At 38.0% G+C, this 16,885-nt stretch overlaps 1 protein-coding gene across 3 annotated transcripts in view; it reads left to right on the top strand.

Moving 5' to 3' along the window:
- The window catches only part of LOC109043210 (tonsoku-like protein), a 123,653-nt gene that overhangs the window by 56,106 nt on the left and 50,662 nt on the right, over positions 1-16,885 (top strand). For all 3 annotated transcript variants that reach the window (XR_011900887.1, XM_072306501.1, XM_072306503.1), the window contains 3 exons: positions 11,581-11,741; positions 14,403-14,541; positions 15,608-15,705. Coding sequence is in view for 2 of the 3 variants with exons in the window: in XM_072306501.1 (XP_072162602.1) it covers positions 11,581-11,741; positions 14,403-14,541; positions 15,608-15,705 (398 nt within the window). In the remaining variant the exon portion in view is untranslated. The remainder of the gene's footprint in view (positions 1-11,580; positions 11,742-14,402; positions 14,542-15,607; positions 15,706-16,885) is intronic.

The following is a 16,885-nucleotide window of genomic DNA, read 5'->3' as shown; positions in this document are numbered from 1 at the left end:
CACGCAGCATGAGCCGGCGTCCCGCGTACTTGGAAAAAGTAGTTGCGCGCTCGGATTTTCGCGATTTACTCGTTTCCACTTCATTTTTTGGCAAAATTTACAAGGACCGCATGTTAATAGCATGAAATTTACTATTACCCTGAACAATTTTCGTTTCTCTACAGTCATTACTGACTGGAAGAAACGCTTCATAATTGAAAATATGAGGAAAGTGACCTGCGTATCAGATGGATGCTCTTACATATATAATGCGTGCAGCTTGTAAAGATGTCGGCGTGGATAAGAAGTAATTTTGTAAAAGGTACAAAAAGGATTTAAAATGAGCTCAGTCATATAAATCAAGGGTAAAAACGAGGAATAGTGTAATGTATGGCACATGAAAAGGCATATAAAAGTTACAAGAGAGTTACTTAAAGCTATTGTCCATCTTGATCTAAGAGAAAGATTTGATGAAGAGCTGAAAAAGAGGGGCAACGATTTCGGCAGTTTCAAAGTACCGAGATTTAAGATTATTCCACTGAAAAAGATAATGTTCAAGCATTATTATCAAACTAATTTGCGAGTCGCAACTTAATGTTACTTAATCTGCTCAAAAATTTCAAAATCAATACTTCAGTCACTTGTTTATGACTGGCGATCGTGGATACTGTTTATTTTCAAAAAGTATGGGTAAGTAATTGCTCTTAATTCCTTTGCATTTTTAGGCGGCTCTGTGACTAAGTCGCTGCGCTCGAGAAGGGCTCGCACCTCTTTTTAACGATGTTCCGGAATCTGTGTCCCTCACATTTGTTTAGTATAGTAGTTTCTAATGGTAAATTTCAAGGATTTTTTCCCAGAAAATTGCAGAATCATGAAAAAAAACTCAGTAGAAATTTCAACGAAAGCCATGAATTTCCTTCACTGATGAAATATTCGTAGAGATTTTGAACCACCGCAACCAAGAAGTGCCATTATTGCACCCAGTGCCTCAATTTTTCTGCACATTGCAGTGCAGTGGATTCTATGAAATGAGTTTTTATCATGTCCTTACTTTCCTCTATAAAATTAAAAACACACAGCACTTATGCTATGTTTTCAGCAAAATGCGGAGGGCATTTACTTATTATTACATTTATCACAAATAAATATCACAAACTGGAACAACACTATTTTGAAATTGAAGACACTAAATTGACTACAATTTTCAATGAGGAACTGCTATTTCTGGCTCATTTTAGGAAGAACGAAATGTGCCATTAGTTCATGATCCGTTGTTGTGTCGTGTATTAGTTTCCTGTGTAGTTACGTAATAAAACAAATGAACCAAAAATAGTAGTTCCTTAAGGCTAAATGTAGTCAAAGTTTAAAAATTATCATCGGGACATAATCATTCTTGTCTCTTGCCCGGCTCATCAAGAATTTGGTCATGTAAGCATACCATAAATTGAGAGTTGTGTGGTGTTTAATCATGAAAACTAAAACACATCTTCACACAGAAATATTTGATTATAATCAAAGAACACATCAGCCGAAAATATTCGCACTAATCAATTAAAAATTAAAGATTTTGGAGCCGAACCGTACCAACCTCGTAAGAGCGCACTGTTCGTTTACCGCGAGCTGGGGACGGCTGGGGAAAAACGCCAATCTAGCCGCTCAAAAGTCCCTGTGTCAACGCTCTTGATTTTTATTCGTGTTTCTTGGGTTAAAAATGTAGCCAAAGGATAGGGGGACCCAAATTGAGGCAAGAAAATATTTTGTCAACCCCCCTTGGGCTATATTTTCGCCGCACAATGGCCCAATCCAAAGAGCTTGGTGGACCATTTTTTTACACCTACTTTTGGTTCACTTTACGTGAATTTTCTTAATTATCTGATTTTCTGCGTTGCGTTACACTTCTTTCAAAACAATCTAATCAATTATAACATCACTTAATGGCATTGTACACTGAAAAATTGAATGTTACGTACAGTGAAAATGTGAAATTAAAAATTAGTAGATCTATTCAGTTTACAAGACAATAACATTTATTTTCATCGATACAGGCGTTTTTTTAATACTAAGATACTTTTTGAATTGTGAAAAGACAATGAAATCAAACACTGAAACAGCATGAGAAAAGAAGAGGAAAAAAGAAATAAAGAAGAATCGAAAAATTAATGGAGAAAAAAGAAAGAAAAGATAGAAATTATAGCATTATAACTAAATAATTTTATAAACAACAAATAACAATAAACAACAAATAAGAATAATTTAAGAATAACTTAAACAATAATTATAACAATGAAAAGGAATAAAAGAAAAAAATATAAATGCAACAAAGCTGCGACTAAATCACAAAAGCTGCGACTTTTACCTACTTTTTTTTGCATACCATTGTCTGAATCTATAAAATGTGATAATTACCCGCAAGAATATTCACCTCCTCTCGTAGCCAGTGAAATTTTTCTTTCAATGTAATTTTTTGTGACTCTTATTTTGATTGCTAAATGTGTTCATGATGTTAATTATTCATCAAATTTATATGAGATTTAGTTGTTGTACATTTTAATATACATGAATTTTGAATTTGAATATATTTCTTGAATTTCGGACGAAAACTGACTCTTGCTCTTCTTGATTATTCATAGGTACTTCAAAAAAAGAAGAAGAAGAAAAAAAAATACATTACAACCTCTTTAATTTAAAAAAACAACGGACCAGTGTCCGACACGTTCAATGCCTTTTCTCCCTGTCCAATAGTATTATTAGGACGCTTTTTACTTTATTTTCATCCTGCCATTTCTTATACCTCAAAATTATGGAAGTAGATTCCGAAAACAGATCGTGTTAATTGCATGCAGGTATACTTCGTTCAGTTATTCAACGTGGCAACCCCCCTCCCTCCCTTCTCAAATAACCATCCAAAAATGAAGAATAGTAAAATCGTTGGTCGTTTTGGATGATTAATCATTAAATTAGTCACATTTATTATAGCTCAAGCTCCAAGCCAAATTGTCAAATAATTATTCCGGTATTTGAGCGTGAATTTGCTATTTTTCGCAAATTTACCATGTTTTAGTTAACGATGGAGTAAAACTGACTTCAGATTCGTGATCAGCGACCCAAAAAACATATAAAAACATGTATTGCATGCCAACAAAGGTGATACTCTAATTAATGCCGCCTAGATCTGGCTCTGGAACCAATGTGCAACGCGCCTAGTGCATCAAAAACGCCTCGACGCCGGGCCATTAATCTTCGTTTATCTCTCTGAACCGCAAAAAACCGCAAGATATCTCTACAGATTATGAAACTACATGAAATTCTGCGTCACCTAGTACAAGTCTGATATTGCAATTCGCCGATATTTGATACATTCCAATCCTCTGAAGTTCAAAAACACAGATTTTTCAGAGCAGGTGTTAAAGAAATAGAAACTATAAGAAAAAATGATGAGGAAATGAAATAAATGATTTGATTTACTTCTCAGGGGCTCTACTATGCTGGAAAACCATCAATTGCATAACCTGTTGCGTGAACACCATCAGTACGGAACGCATTTGGTGCGTCTTCCATCTGGGCTTCCAGTCTTACCTGTTTACGCTCACGGTTCATCATCAATTTTTTGATAACAAACAAGATTCTGGTGAATTTAATCACTGATTTGGTGTCAGTGGATATCTGAGAATGAAATGCAGCCTCTGGTAGCTTTCTACCAAACACTTGAAATTACGACTTTTGAGCGGCTAGATTGGTCCTGGGGCTCACTTACCTCACCGGTGCCGTTTCGGTGCTCCCGCACTCCTCGGTAGGTGCGGCATGCGAATGGAAGAGAAGTGACCACCGCTCCATTTCACAGCGCACGGTCTACTCTATTCAATGTCTTTGGTTCTTACATCCCTTAGTTTTGCTGCTCAGGGCCAGGTATGTCTACCTTCTAATAAATCTCGGTCTTGCAATAACAGCAAATCGATGACTCCATTTTTCGCTTTTTTTCCTGTTGAAAATGAGATTGTAATTATTTCGTAACTTTCCGGTTTTTTCACACATTATCTTTTTTATTTTACAACAGCCTTTCCTTAGATTATGTGTATTTTACTTTGTGTTTCCCTTACTGATAAAGTTGTTCTTCATTCTATGCGTGTAAACTTGACAGAGTGAGTTAAGTAATGACTTGAAATTGAAAAAGAGGAAGGATTTGACTTTTTCAAAGTTTGAAACAAAAGTAAAGAAAATAATTGAAATCTAAACTAAGTAAAGGAAGAAAAAGAGGCATCTTTTTTAACCAAACTTTTTCAAAATACAAATAAAAAAAACTCTGCCGCTTTTTCCGTGGGGTTGCTGGCAAGGAGGGGACGGTTCTTTTTGTAGTCCGCGCATTTACCGCGGCATGAGTGTATTTTCCGAAGGGTAGTGTCACATTGGGGAATGAAATCATTTACCCTACCCCTCTTGCCACAGATATGTTTCAAGAAACAGTTCCCCTTTGCTGCGCAACTCCTACCCCCCCCCCTCACCCGTAAAAACGGTAAATTGCAACTATAATGGAACGCGTTGGCCGATTTCGCTGAAATTCAATAGGAAACCAGTCTTAGTAGATATCTAACTACCATCAAAATTTCAGCTCAAAATATTCATTTTTACTCGAGTTATTGCGTGGACAAAATTAAACCTCCCCCCACTTTGACCCCTCGCTGTGCGAAAAGTAATTAACGCATTCCGATTTTTTCTTCACAGTTTAAAAGTACTCTTAGGGGACTATAAACACCAGAAGTTTCGTCTCAAGAAACTGACAAATTAACTGCCGCTCAACGCTCTGAAAACTGAAAAATCCTCACGCTGGCTGAAATACATACATACATACATACATACATACATACATACATACATACATACATACATACATACATACATACATACATATATACATATATACATGACAGAAAATGAATGACATATATATTCGTGATCTACGACTCGAGATCGGTGCTCTTTACATGCTTCCAGGTCTAGGTCCCACCATGAGGGAGAACGCAATAGTGTATCTTTCCTTTGGAAAATACAATAAAAAACAATGGATGAATCTTTGCCGTGAACCGAAAATCGCAATTTAACCGAAGAAAATAAAATTTTTACATCAACTGACTCACCCAAAAGTATGGAATTTATTTATTTACTTAAAATATATTCAAAATTCAGCAAGTTTGCCGTGCTTTAATCAGATAGTATAAACCATTTGATTTGAAAATGAGATTCCTCTCAAGCGTGTCATTCCTAACCAACATATTTGCAACACCTAGTTTCATTACCCCTGCGACTAGGAGGGTACATAAATGGAACCGGTGTAGGTAGCCGTGCGACTACCTAGATGTAGTCGTGCGACTACCTAGATGTGGCCGTGCGACTGCCTGGATGTAGCCGTGCGACTACCTGGATGTAGCTGTGCGACTACCTAGATGTAGCCGTGCAACTACCTGTGGGTGTTCCCACTACGTACCCTCCTAATCACAGAGGTTGTCTTGGCGACTACCCAACTTGTGGAGTGCATATGTCATGCAAACATGTTCAATAAAATAGAAAATGAACAAAAACCACTCACCAACTTGCTCGAATCAGTAATCCACTGGGTCAGGAAAATCCACTTGACAACAATTAATCCAAATTTCCAATTAGAACTGGTGTAAGTACAGAGAAACACTTGAAAACACTATGGGTGCATTGTAAAAAAAATCTTAAGCACTCTTTAGCGTAAGTGAAAAATTAGCACCATGATTTAATAGCTGATCAATACAGAACAGCACTCTCAGAAAAGCACTGACACAACACCATTTTTCAGTTTATTTTTACTTCTAGGAGAAAAATGCATTTTTCAAAAGATCCGACATCATCGGCCATCGCTCGTCAGCAATGAATGAGATAAAAATAAAGCTTAAATAATTTCACAATTTACTCCGATCATTGATGATATTAAGGTAGCCATTGATTCTCTACCCGACGTCCTTATCACACATAACAAGGAAGGTCAAGAGCACAGAGCAAATGGCACTAAGCAGCGCGATGCACATGTGATATCGCAAGTTCCGGAAGTGTCGATCTGCAAAAATACAAAGCGAGAAACAGATCATCATATTGATCCACCTACAATTAATGACCGTCAATAGAGACAGACATTCAAATACGTTATAATAAATAAGCCACCATTTGTTAACAGAACAAAGTTTTCGTGAGAGTAAGACCCTTCCGTCTGGAGGGACGAGGACCTTCCTTGGACCTTTCCTTCCGAGAAACACTTAAAAATGGACCACTTTACTACTTACAGGTCTGAGCTGCTGAATGAATTACATTACACCAGTCAATAAAATTTTAAACTCACGCCCTCACCGTCGAATGTTGACGGATGACCTGATCTATCGCTGAATATACATAAGTAGGATGGGAAGTTGGCACATCTGAAAAGTTGAGGGGTTCATACTTATTTCAACTCTAGTGGTACTAGATATTATTAAAATTAGATAACTGCCAGATGTCCTACAGGAGATGAAGTGGGTGCAACAAAACTTTTCGACTTGAAGTAGAGCCTGCAACTGCAGTTAGGAATAGCACATGGTAGTAAATGCATACACAGACAGAGAAAATAGAATTCACAATTACCTTGCTAGTTAGAATACCTAAATCGACTGAATCGTAAATCGGGAAAGCAAATTCAACTCAAGTTACTTTATCAGTTGCTTGACAATCGGTGACAGGCTCATTCGTGTGTCCGTCGTCCCGAGTTTAAAGGTGGAAGGAGAAGGGAGAGTATTTACCTGTGTTTGATGAAGTTAGGTACAGTGAGGTGGATGCCGATGATACGAATCACGAAAACAACTAAGGAGATCAAATATTGGATTAATTATTTCATTTTCAAAGTAACGGCATGGTCGACCGTAACCGTTGCGTACGGGTCGGGTCGGCTTGGTGAATTGAAATTTGAAATGAATTTGAATTTAGTGTTCCAAGTTGGATACCGGATAGTTGGGCGGTGGACCGTTCCAACTGTTGACTTTTCATCCGGGTTTCGTATGAAAATGAAAATCAGCCTCTAAAAGCATTTAAGAATGCCAGTTTTTGTACTTTAATCCCTGCTTTGAATTATTCTGCTGATAATTCTCTTTGATAATTATTTTGATAAATATATACGTCCCTTGAAGTATCGGCAAGGAACGATTATTCCAGGAACACCAGGAACACCTTGACAAGTGTTAGGTTATGTTATGTTTTGTTAATATTAATGTTTATCTCCCACATTTGTTCCAAAGAGCTCTACTGGTTCTACCTTTTTCCTTTTAGTCCTTTTACTCAAAAATTGGCACAATCAGTAAGTAATTTTTCATCATCACACCCTTGCGTACTTCAATTCAGTCTAATGGCATCTATTGATTCCAAGTATTCAAATTAAAAATTGAGAACTCTCTACTTGCCCAAATAGTTTGCCGACTGTTACCTAGCTACTGTGAGACAACAGTTCTTTCACCCGTCCGTTCAATATACTGACTTACAGAAAGGCATCCTCACTGCGTATCCTCTGTCATTTTCTTGAATTGGCTGGCTAATTTATTAGCGAAAACTTGAAACACCTCATCCCTAGAAATTTGACAAATCGCACATTTGCAGTGGTGCGCTGGTGTTGCACTTATTTCTTCCCTTTTAAGGCAACAGATAGTTGTTAAATTTTAAAATACTACTAGAGCTGAAACAAAAATGACCGCTCAGCTTTTCAGATGTGCCAACTTCTCATCCTACTTATGTATATTCAGCGATAGATCAGGTCATCCGTCAACATTCGACGGTGAGGGCGTGAGTTTAAAATTTTATTGACTGGTGTAATGTAATTCATTCAGCAGCTCAGACCTGTAAGTAGTAAAGTGGTCCATTTTTAAGTGTTTCTCGGAAGGAAAGGTCCAAGGAAGGTCCTCGTCCCTCCAGACGGAAGGGTCTTACTCTCACGAAAACTTTGTTCTGTTAACAAATGGTGGCTTATTTATTATAACGTATTTGAATGTCTGTCTCTATTGACGGTCATTAATTGTAGGTGGATCAATATGATGATCTGTTTCTCGCTTTGTATTTTTGCAGATCGACACTTCCGGAACTTGCGATATCACATGTGCATCGCGCTGCTTAGTGCCATTTGCTCTGTGCTCTTGACCTTCCTTGTTATATGTGATAAGGACGTCGGGTAGAGAATCAATGGCTACCTTAATATCATCAATGATCGGAGTAAATTGTGAAATTATTTAAGCTTTATTTTTATCTCATTCATTGCTGACGAGCGATGGCCGATGATGTCGGATCTTTTGAAAAATGCATTTTTCTCCTAGAAGTAAAAATAAACTGAAAAATGGTGTTGTGTCAGAGCTTTTCTGAGAGTGCTGTTCTGTATTGATCAGCTATTAAATCATGGTGCTAATTTTCACTTACGCTAAAGAGTGCTTAAGATTTTTTTTACAATGCACCCATAGTGTTTTCAAGTGTTTCTCTGTGTACTTACACCAGTTCTAATTGGAAATTTGGATTAATTGTTGTCAAGTGGATTTTCCTGACCCAGTGGATTACTGATTCGAGCTAGTTGGTGAGTGGTTTTTGTTCATTTTCTATTTTATTGAGCATGTTCGCATAACATACGTCATCCGTTGTTACCTTGCATGATGCAAATGTAGCTGGAGGATTCTCCTACACATGCGTAGTGGAAGATGATGAACATTCTGAGAATATTCTGAGTTTAGCTGCTGATACAGAATATTCTCTGATTATTAAAATGCTGCTCAAAATGTAGGAACATTGTTGGAATATTCTCAGAACATTGGGTGCTATCTGGCTGGTGTGGCAGTTTCACCATCGGTATGCTGTAATTAAATCATAGTCTGAGGCATAATGTAAAGGTGATGTTAATATGTAGTTGCACAACTAAGTGTCCCAGAGTTGTGTAGTCACATGTCTAGCGGGTAAATGTAGGTACATAAACATATGCACCTATGCTTGCGGATACCCACTATTGCTCTGCAACTACACATTCATGGCGACTACTAACCGGTGACCACCTTGCAACTACCTTGCGAATACACTGCGCCTACTGATGACTACCCTTGACAACCATGTGACTACACTGCGACTTCTTACATATGCACACGGCTATGCTATGTATTCGCAGCATAGTCGCAGCGTAGTCGTGTTAATTTGTTTATAACTAACCCAGTTAGCCAATTCCGGCTCGCAGAAGGCAGATAGCCGGCTCTGCGAGTGGCCCATCGAACCGCTTTAGGCTTGCTTGCAGCAGGCTCTGAGCACGTTCTACTTCCGCTCTAGCTCATCCTGTAGCGGCCACGAGTCCTCCCGACGAGCGGTCGACAAGCTCTCCGGCAAAGCTTGGCTCAATATGACGGCCACGGGACGGCTTCGTAGATATTGCTGTTCCACGTGTACTTTTAGGCACCGAACGCCAGCCAAATGCCATTTTAGGCTTCATTTGTAAAAATGAAGTCACAAGTGTCATTTAGACAAAGTTATTGGTACCCTTCTACCTACCCACCCTAATTTCGAACTGAGGCCAATTTTGAAGTGAGGGTACACTTCTACCTCAGTGCTTGACCCTAGGAAATTTAGGAAGAAGTTTTGCAAGATTATGTCAAAAACTTGCATACCAAGGCCGATTTTATTCATCTGGAGAATCCATGTGACCTTGTCATCATTTTGTCGATTTTAGTTTTTCTTTTTGTCTCTTCTTCCTATGTGACGGCAGAAAACGAGGAAAACTTCGTCAGACTCTTAACTGGTCTCAGGCTCATTTTTTTTCAACGGAGAAGTTAGAAATGTAACCTCGACTAGGGTCCTTTTCTATCTTTCCAATCGGATAAAATGCATTCTTCATTACATGAGACTCTTTGGAGACGGTATTTTAACTCAGTTTTTTCCTCAATTTAGATAAAATGACAAACATAAGTACATGCCTTCAAGTAGACTCGAGCCAGGTGAGCTGGAAGACGTGCACCCGTGTTTCACGTAATTCTAGTGACGCTCCGCTTTTCGCCTCTGCTGTGTCCAGCAGGGACCATTTATATGTTTTTTGGGGTTTACGCCTGTAGAGTGAATCATAACAAACGAGACGTAGCTCAGTTTAGGCGGACTCATGTTTTATTCAGTGGTGTGGCATGCTTTGCAATCTATTGATAATTCCCAATTTGAAGCCGTGGTAAATAATCAATTGTTAAGGCGTTTGTTGCGGAACACTCTATTTATCGATACTTTTCTATAGGTTTAAATGGCCGATCAATCGATACATCATTAAGCACGCCACGCCACTGGTCTTATTACTTGCTAGAAACAAGTGAGAAAAAACAAGAAGTGGCCCGAACTGTATGTAACAAGGTGGAGAAATGGTGGTGGGTCCACGCTATTTCGCGGGGAAAACAAAGTCAAGAAGTTCCAAAAATTACAATGAGAGTCAAAAATAATTTTTTTTCTCTAATGAGTACCAGTATAAAACTGAGGGGGGGGGGGGGGGGGAGTGTCAAAAAAAAAATCACTTTTTTCGGATTTTCCTAGTTTTGTTATGAGGGTTGTTCAGTAGCGATGGTAGATGGTGCGAAGATCAAACTTTCGTGTCATGCCTTGGGTCACATTCATGACGGCGTTTTAATGCCGTCTTGGATTTTGAGGGATGCTAAGTTAGGTTCACTGACGAGTGTGATCTACTGATGAGGTCTAAAAAGACCCGAACCTGTATAAATCTCTCGACATAAAATCAACTTAATATTCCAATGCAAACTGCCTGAGCTGAACACCTTCTCCCCCCTTAGTTTTGTACTGGTACTCATTAGAGTTAAAAAACTAATTTTTGACTCTAATTATATTTTTTGGAACTTCTTGGCTTTGTTTTCCCCGCAAAATCGTGTGGACCCAGCACCATTTCTCCATTTTGTTACATACAGTCTACAGGGCCACTTCTTAGTGTTTTGTTTTTCCATTTGTACGCACAGTTCGGGATATGTGTTTTCTCCCGTTCGGGAGTGGGCGGTTGAGTCTAGATGCGTTCGCATCTCCAACCAGCCTGATAATAATTTTTTCGGGTTTAAGCCGATGTTTAACCGAACTGTGCACAAAAATATGAATTAAATTACAGTGTTGTGTGGTGGGCATTGGACTGTGTGGCAACAGTGTAAAAAGTATTGTATCTTTGCCCTTCATTTTTCAGGTTATGCATGTTGAGTATTACATGTTGCCTCTTCAATCTTTGGGTTATGGAATAGTGTACACATTCGAGTCGGACATATTCAATCACCTTTGCGATCGCACAGCAAATGTGAAGGCACCTGAAAAGGGGTTGAAAAAAATTTGTAGGCAGAAAGCATAAACTAGCTATAGCATAAACGCTAAGCGTACAGTTTTTTGCGGAAATAACTATAATGCGCTCTCTTATATGAAGAGAATAGTGACGCACGCAAGTTTGATATGGATAGCAATGTGAAGGCAACCTTAAAAAATACGAAGGCTGCCTCCAAAAAATTGAATGGGGAGAACTATTTGCCTCCCTGGAGATCCTCCCCATTTCGTTGTAGTCCTATATCTTATCTATGATTACAGATTCTGAAGACAATGAGGAATTCGATCATGCAGTGCGGCCTGTTCGGAAGCGAAATTCACGCTCCTCTAACTTGATGAAGAGGAACGAAAAAGGTGAAACTCCACTGCACGTAGCTTGTGAGAGAGGCAATCTTGCTCTTGTTAAAAACCTCATCAAACAGGTTAGAAACTCACCTGTCACTTCTTTGTTTAAAGAAATATTTCATTCTTTTGCTAGAGATAAAATGTAGCTACCTAGTTGGGTAATGAGAGATACTATGTTTTTCAATTCTTAATAAGTTCTTTGCCAACATTTCTTGCAAAATCGTGTTTGTTAGGCCCATGAAACGTGCCAAAAACAGTTTCCAACCACGGTCTTTGCTGATGGTAGCGTCTTTTATTAATAACACATCGCAGACGTCGCAGACTTCCTATCATACTTGATATACATATCATACATAACAGTAAATGACTCAACGTCAATTTCTTAAAACTTCCGTGAATTTTCTTTTCTGAGCGAAAAAAAGTATGTGAAAACTTGAAGGAATGATATTGATTTGTTCTCCCTCAAAAAAAATAAAATGGGAGCTGAGATTTTTCAACATCGCTAACAATATATCTACGTGGTCTGACAGTTTCACCGTAGATATGTAACAAGTACTCTATTTATCATCCTCTATGGAGACCTGTAGACGGAGCCACTATGAAATAGAATAAAAAGAAATGCTTCTGCTAGTAAGAAATGCTGGGTGCATGGACACTAGGTGTCACTTTGAGAATTACATCGATATTGTCTGAAAAAATGAGGGCGGAATTCGCTGTTTCCCTACCTCTTGCTGGATTATCTTGGTTGAAGGAACTGAGATTGAAGAAAAACACAGTATTTTAGAAAAGTAAATACAGAAATGAACAAGGATAAAGACTCCACTAAGGTTATCTAAGCGCAGCTGCGTGTGAGCATGAGCAAGATAAAATAAAAACACTGAGGAGATTAAAGAAAAACACAGCAGAGAACAAAGAAAAACACAGCAAAATAGATAGAAAAATACAGAATTATAACAAAGAAAACTACTACCGTAGAGATTCTAATTATTCGGAAAATAATCCGCTGAGGTAATCTATGCGTAGCTGCATGTGAGCTTCAGCAAGATTTATCAGCAACTGACTGCTGGAAGTTAGCTAATTGGGCGGGGGAGCGACAGAACGTATGCGTTGGTGTGCTGCCGTGCTAAGGAAAAACACCGTATGAGCCTTCAGGCGTTGCCATATTTTCTTTGATAACCATTGAATTGACTGTAAAAATTCTGAATATTTTTCTTCCAATTTTTCAGACAATTTTATCCTTAATTTATTAAAAAAATATTGGAACATTTTAAGGAAAAATAAGGATAACTTTCTTCAAAAATGCATGTTTTATTCGGGGAAATTTGGCAACTCTCGAATGTTTGTACGGTGTTCTACCTTAGCTCGGTAGTGCTCATCCATTCACAGGAAAAATTTAGTAACCTCTCTAAATTTTTACATTTTATTCTTTGGCAAAATCGTTTATTTTTTTATCGTTATAATCGTATAAATCGTTTATATCGTTCCTTAGCACAGCAGCGTGGTTCGAATGACAGTGGAGCGGGGAATGGTCAAACGTAGAGAAAAGTTTCAGCATAGCGCAGTGTCACCGGGTGGGGAAGAGAGGTAGGGAAAGGACACTTCCCCTCAAGTAAAATAGAAAAAGGTAGAATCAACTAAAAGCATGGTCTAATGAGACTAGATCAGTCCTTCGGAAAACGAAAATAAGACCTCCACTGCGCATGATGTCAGCAGGAGCCCACTCAAGCGGGAAGTTTGGAAATGCATGAGGGGTCATTTCTAACACGCGCTTGCCTATGTACAATCTCCAATAATTACCATCACCACAAACATCCACAGAACCGCAAAACACATCAAAATAAGCACATATCACATCCCCAAGCCCCAACAGTTTACGATTTTATAACCTTAAATGAATCTCTCAGGGAACCTCACTGTCTCCTCATGCAGGGGATCAGAGTGGGTTCTTGCTGACGTCACAGCAAAACTCTGGTGGGGGCGAGGGGTGGCTGTGCAGCTTAGCGGGCCAGGGGATCTGCAAAAGGGCTAACCTAGTCTCGTTAGGTCATGGACTAAAAGGTGGAATCCTTCCACTCTTACATTAATGATGATGATGTCTGCAATCAAAGTTTCATCGGGTCCAGTCATTTTTGTTAACTTTCTGCTAATAACTTCAGTGAAACTCGTAGTTACTTATCAGAAAATTCCTTTGCGGATCACTATATAGTGCATCTTGTCTGGCTCTTTTTTACAGGGACATTCTCTCTCTGAGCATACAGCATCAAGGCTGCCGGCGGTCTAGAAAACGGGAAAAGAAAATCAGGGAATTCACACAAAAAGTCAGGGAATTTAGTGTGTTAGCATTTGGCAGAATCGAGTGTAATTTGAAGTAAAAAAATTAAAGTGGAAGCTTAATTTGACTGGCAGGGAATGTCAGGGAATCCGAAAATGTTGGAGTCAGGGAAAGATGGGGATTTTGAAGATGAAGATCCTGAGCATAGAACAAGCCCACAGCCGTGAATTATTGCAAACCAGACTTAACTTAATTTGAGTGCAATTTTTTTAAACTGCTTTTTATGCTTTATGCTATTCAATGAGAAAATTCGTCATTTCTTATTTTTGCAGTAGCTTTCATCAGAGCCTATAAAATGTTTGAGGCAGAGCCATCGGTGACATGACACTCCCTTGCTTGTTCAGTTAGATAAAAGTAATGTAAAGCTAAACTGTTATCAACTGTGGCTGTTGTGTCATCATTTTAGGGTCATCTCTTGGACGTCCAAGATGCTGCCGGATGGCTGCCTTTGCACGAGGCTTGCAATCATGGACACGTCAAAGTTGTAGAAGAATTAATCAACGCAGGGGCCAATATTAATGATCGAGGTGGACCTGGCTGTGAAGGTTGCAAATTTGTTTGCATTTTTGTTTTTCTACTCCTCAAACATTGCTAAATATTATATTATCTGTGTGTTACGTCTTAATAATTTTTCTTAATACTCTTTGTATGACATTTGCAAAATCATTGTTTCAATCAATTTATTCCAAGAGTTGTTCAAGAAGGAATTGCTTTTTCAGAGTAATTTTTGAATGATCAAAGATAGAGCTCTAATTTTTTATCAATAAGGGACCAAAAAATACATCAATATTCATTCATCACTTATTCCTGCGCAGTTTTTCTATAGGCAAACTAAAAAACTAGGAAAACCCATACTCTTAATGTTCTACCTGCAAGTGGGTAGAATGAACATGCGCCTGTAAATAAACCTCTTTCAACAAAGTTTTAGAAGGAAGAAGTGAAAATAAAGTAACAAACTATTTTGATTTTTGCATGGATAAAAAAATTGAAAACTGAACGTCTGACTATTTTTGACGTAATCATCCTGTAATGGTTCTTTCATGCGCCTAATGTTTGTATTTAGCCTGACAGTGCGGACTTGGTTCTTCCACTATGATCGTCATCATAACATGAAGCTCTAACATGCGGGAATATATATCAAGCAGGATAAACTGATGGTCGTGTCAGTTTACCCCTCGTAAACTGACACGACCGTCAGTTTATCCTGCTTGATATTTATTTATTGTTCAAGAGGATAGCATACTATATAGATCATAGAGAGAATATTGGTAGTAGAACTTTTTTGAACCTTGCGAGGAGGATTGTCAAACAACTTCAAACTAACTTTAGGTTGATTACCATAAACATTAAGTTAAAGCGGCATAAATGTAATGACTTGCATCAAGATAATTGAACTGGTCATGTCATCATGTGATTAAGGGATGATTGTCACCTTTGCACGGTTTCTTTAAAACAATTTACTTACACCGAAATGAGTCGGTAAAGCTTCTCTGATGCCCTTCTGCCAACAAATACTGCTTGGCCACTTGTGACTTGAACCGGCAACTAGTTTTTAGTTTTGAATTTGACTGCAAGAGATTGATTTTCATGTGAATATGTTTTGGGTTGCAGGCATAACACCATTGCACGATGCTGCCTCCTCTGGCCACCTTGATGTCATTGAGTTGTTACTAGATCACGGTGCATCCCCTCTCGTTAGAACAAATAAAGTATAGTAGCAACATTTAATTGCTTTTATGTTCCTATATTAATTCTAATTTAAGACTTGTATCAAGAAAATCTTCTACTTGAGCATGGGTGGTTTTTTCACTCATCAGAGCATTGAAATTGTGGCTCTCATATGTACTGCAGTGATGGCAAGTCTATATCTCGATTCCAGAGCTAAAAAATCTCCAATTAAAATTAGAACACAGGAATGATGGTTGGAATTACTATGCACACACATAGTATGTGCAATATTACCCATAGATAAATCATTAAATACAAATTCAACACAAGTTTGATCATTTTCCGACGGAATTCCCCAATATTTTGAATATTTTTTTTTTTTTTTCCTGTTCTTTGGTTTTATTGCATCTTACAAAAAGTAACTTTTTGCCTGAGTTTTTCAAATAAATTTTAGTCTGCATTTCTGTTTAATGAAAAAAACATGGGAAGAAAGGGGAGTATGATTTGAAATGAACATCACTATCATGGGCCAAATGAATTGATCTTACGTGTTCTATTGTCATGAATGAATAGATTTCAAAGTCTTTTCTTTTCAATGCATTTCCAAGCTCTAAACTACTGTTTGCTCTATGTTGTCCTTTATTTTTTAATTTCTATAAATTGAAGGCTCCTTAAAGCTCAAAGCAAGCCTTAAAAGGGGCAGGCTTCAAGCAGGGGTAAAAATTGGTGACCGTTTTTTTAAAAAGTATGAAAACAATTTTTAGAGGTTACTTAAACGTGCCGAAGGGTGCAAATTTGGGAAATGAAATAAGTTATATGTTGTATCTATATTTTACCTGGTACATCTTCCAACATATACTTTTTCAACTTTGGCCCCTTGTATCTCTGAAACTGTTTGTTTACGCAGTCTGAAATTTTTGTATACGAACAAGGGTACCACAAAGTGCCATTTGAACCTTGGCTCAGATTTAATTTTGGGGCCACTTCTGCATAGGCTTTTTTCACTGGGAAGGCCACGAATTGATGATTTTCTTCGGGATTTAACTCCTCGTTTTTGTTCCACTTCTCCCATTTAAGCTTGTGTCCTCTGAAATTTTTTTAATTTTTTTTTTTTTTTTTTTTTTTTTTTTTTAAACGAGCACTTATTTTTATCCCTTGTAGCATGCTTTGAGCCTAAGGAAGCTTAAGATTTCTCAAATTTCAAAAATAAGGGACATCCTA

The sequence above is a fragment of the Bemisia tabaci genome, chromosome 1 (genome assembly GCF_918797505.1).
Source record: "Bemisia tabaci chromosome 1, PGI_BMITA_v3".
In the NCBI taxonomy this organism is placed as follows: Eukaryota; Metazoa; Arthropoda; class Insecta; order Hemiptera; family Aleyrodidae; genus Bemisia; species Bemisia tabaci.
This window is presented reverse-complemented; position numbering and strand designations above follow the sequence as displayed.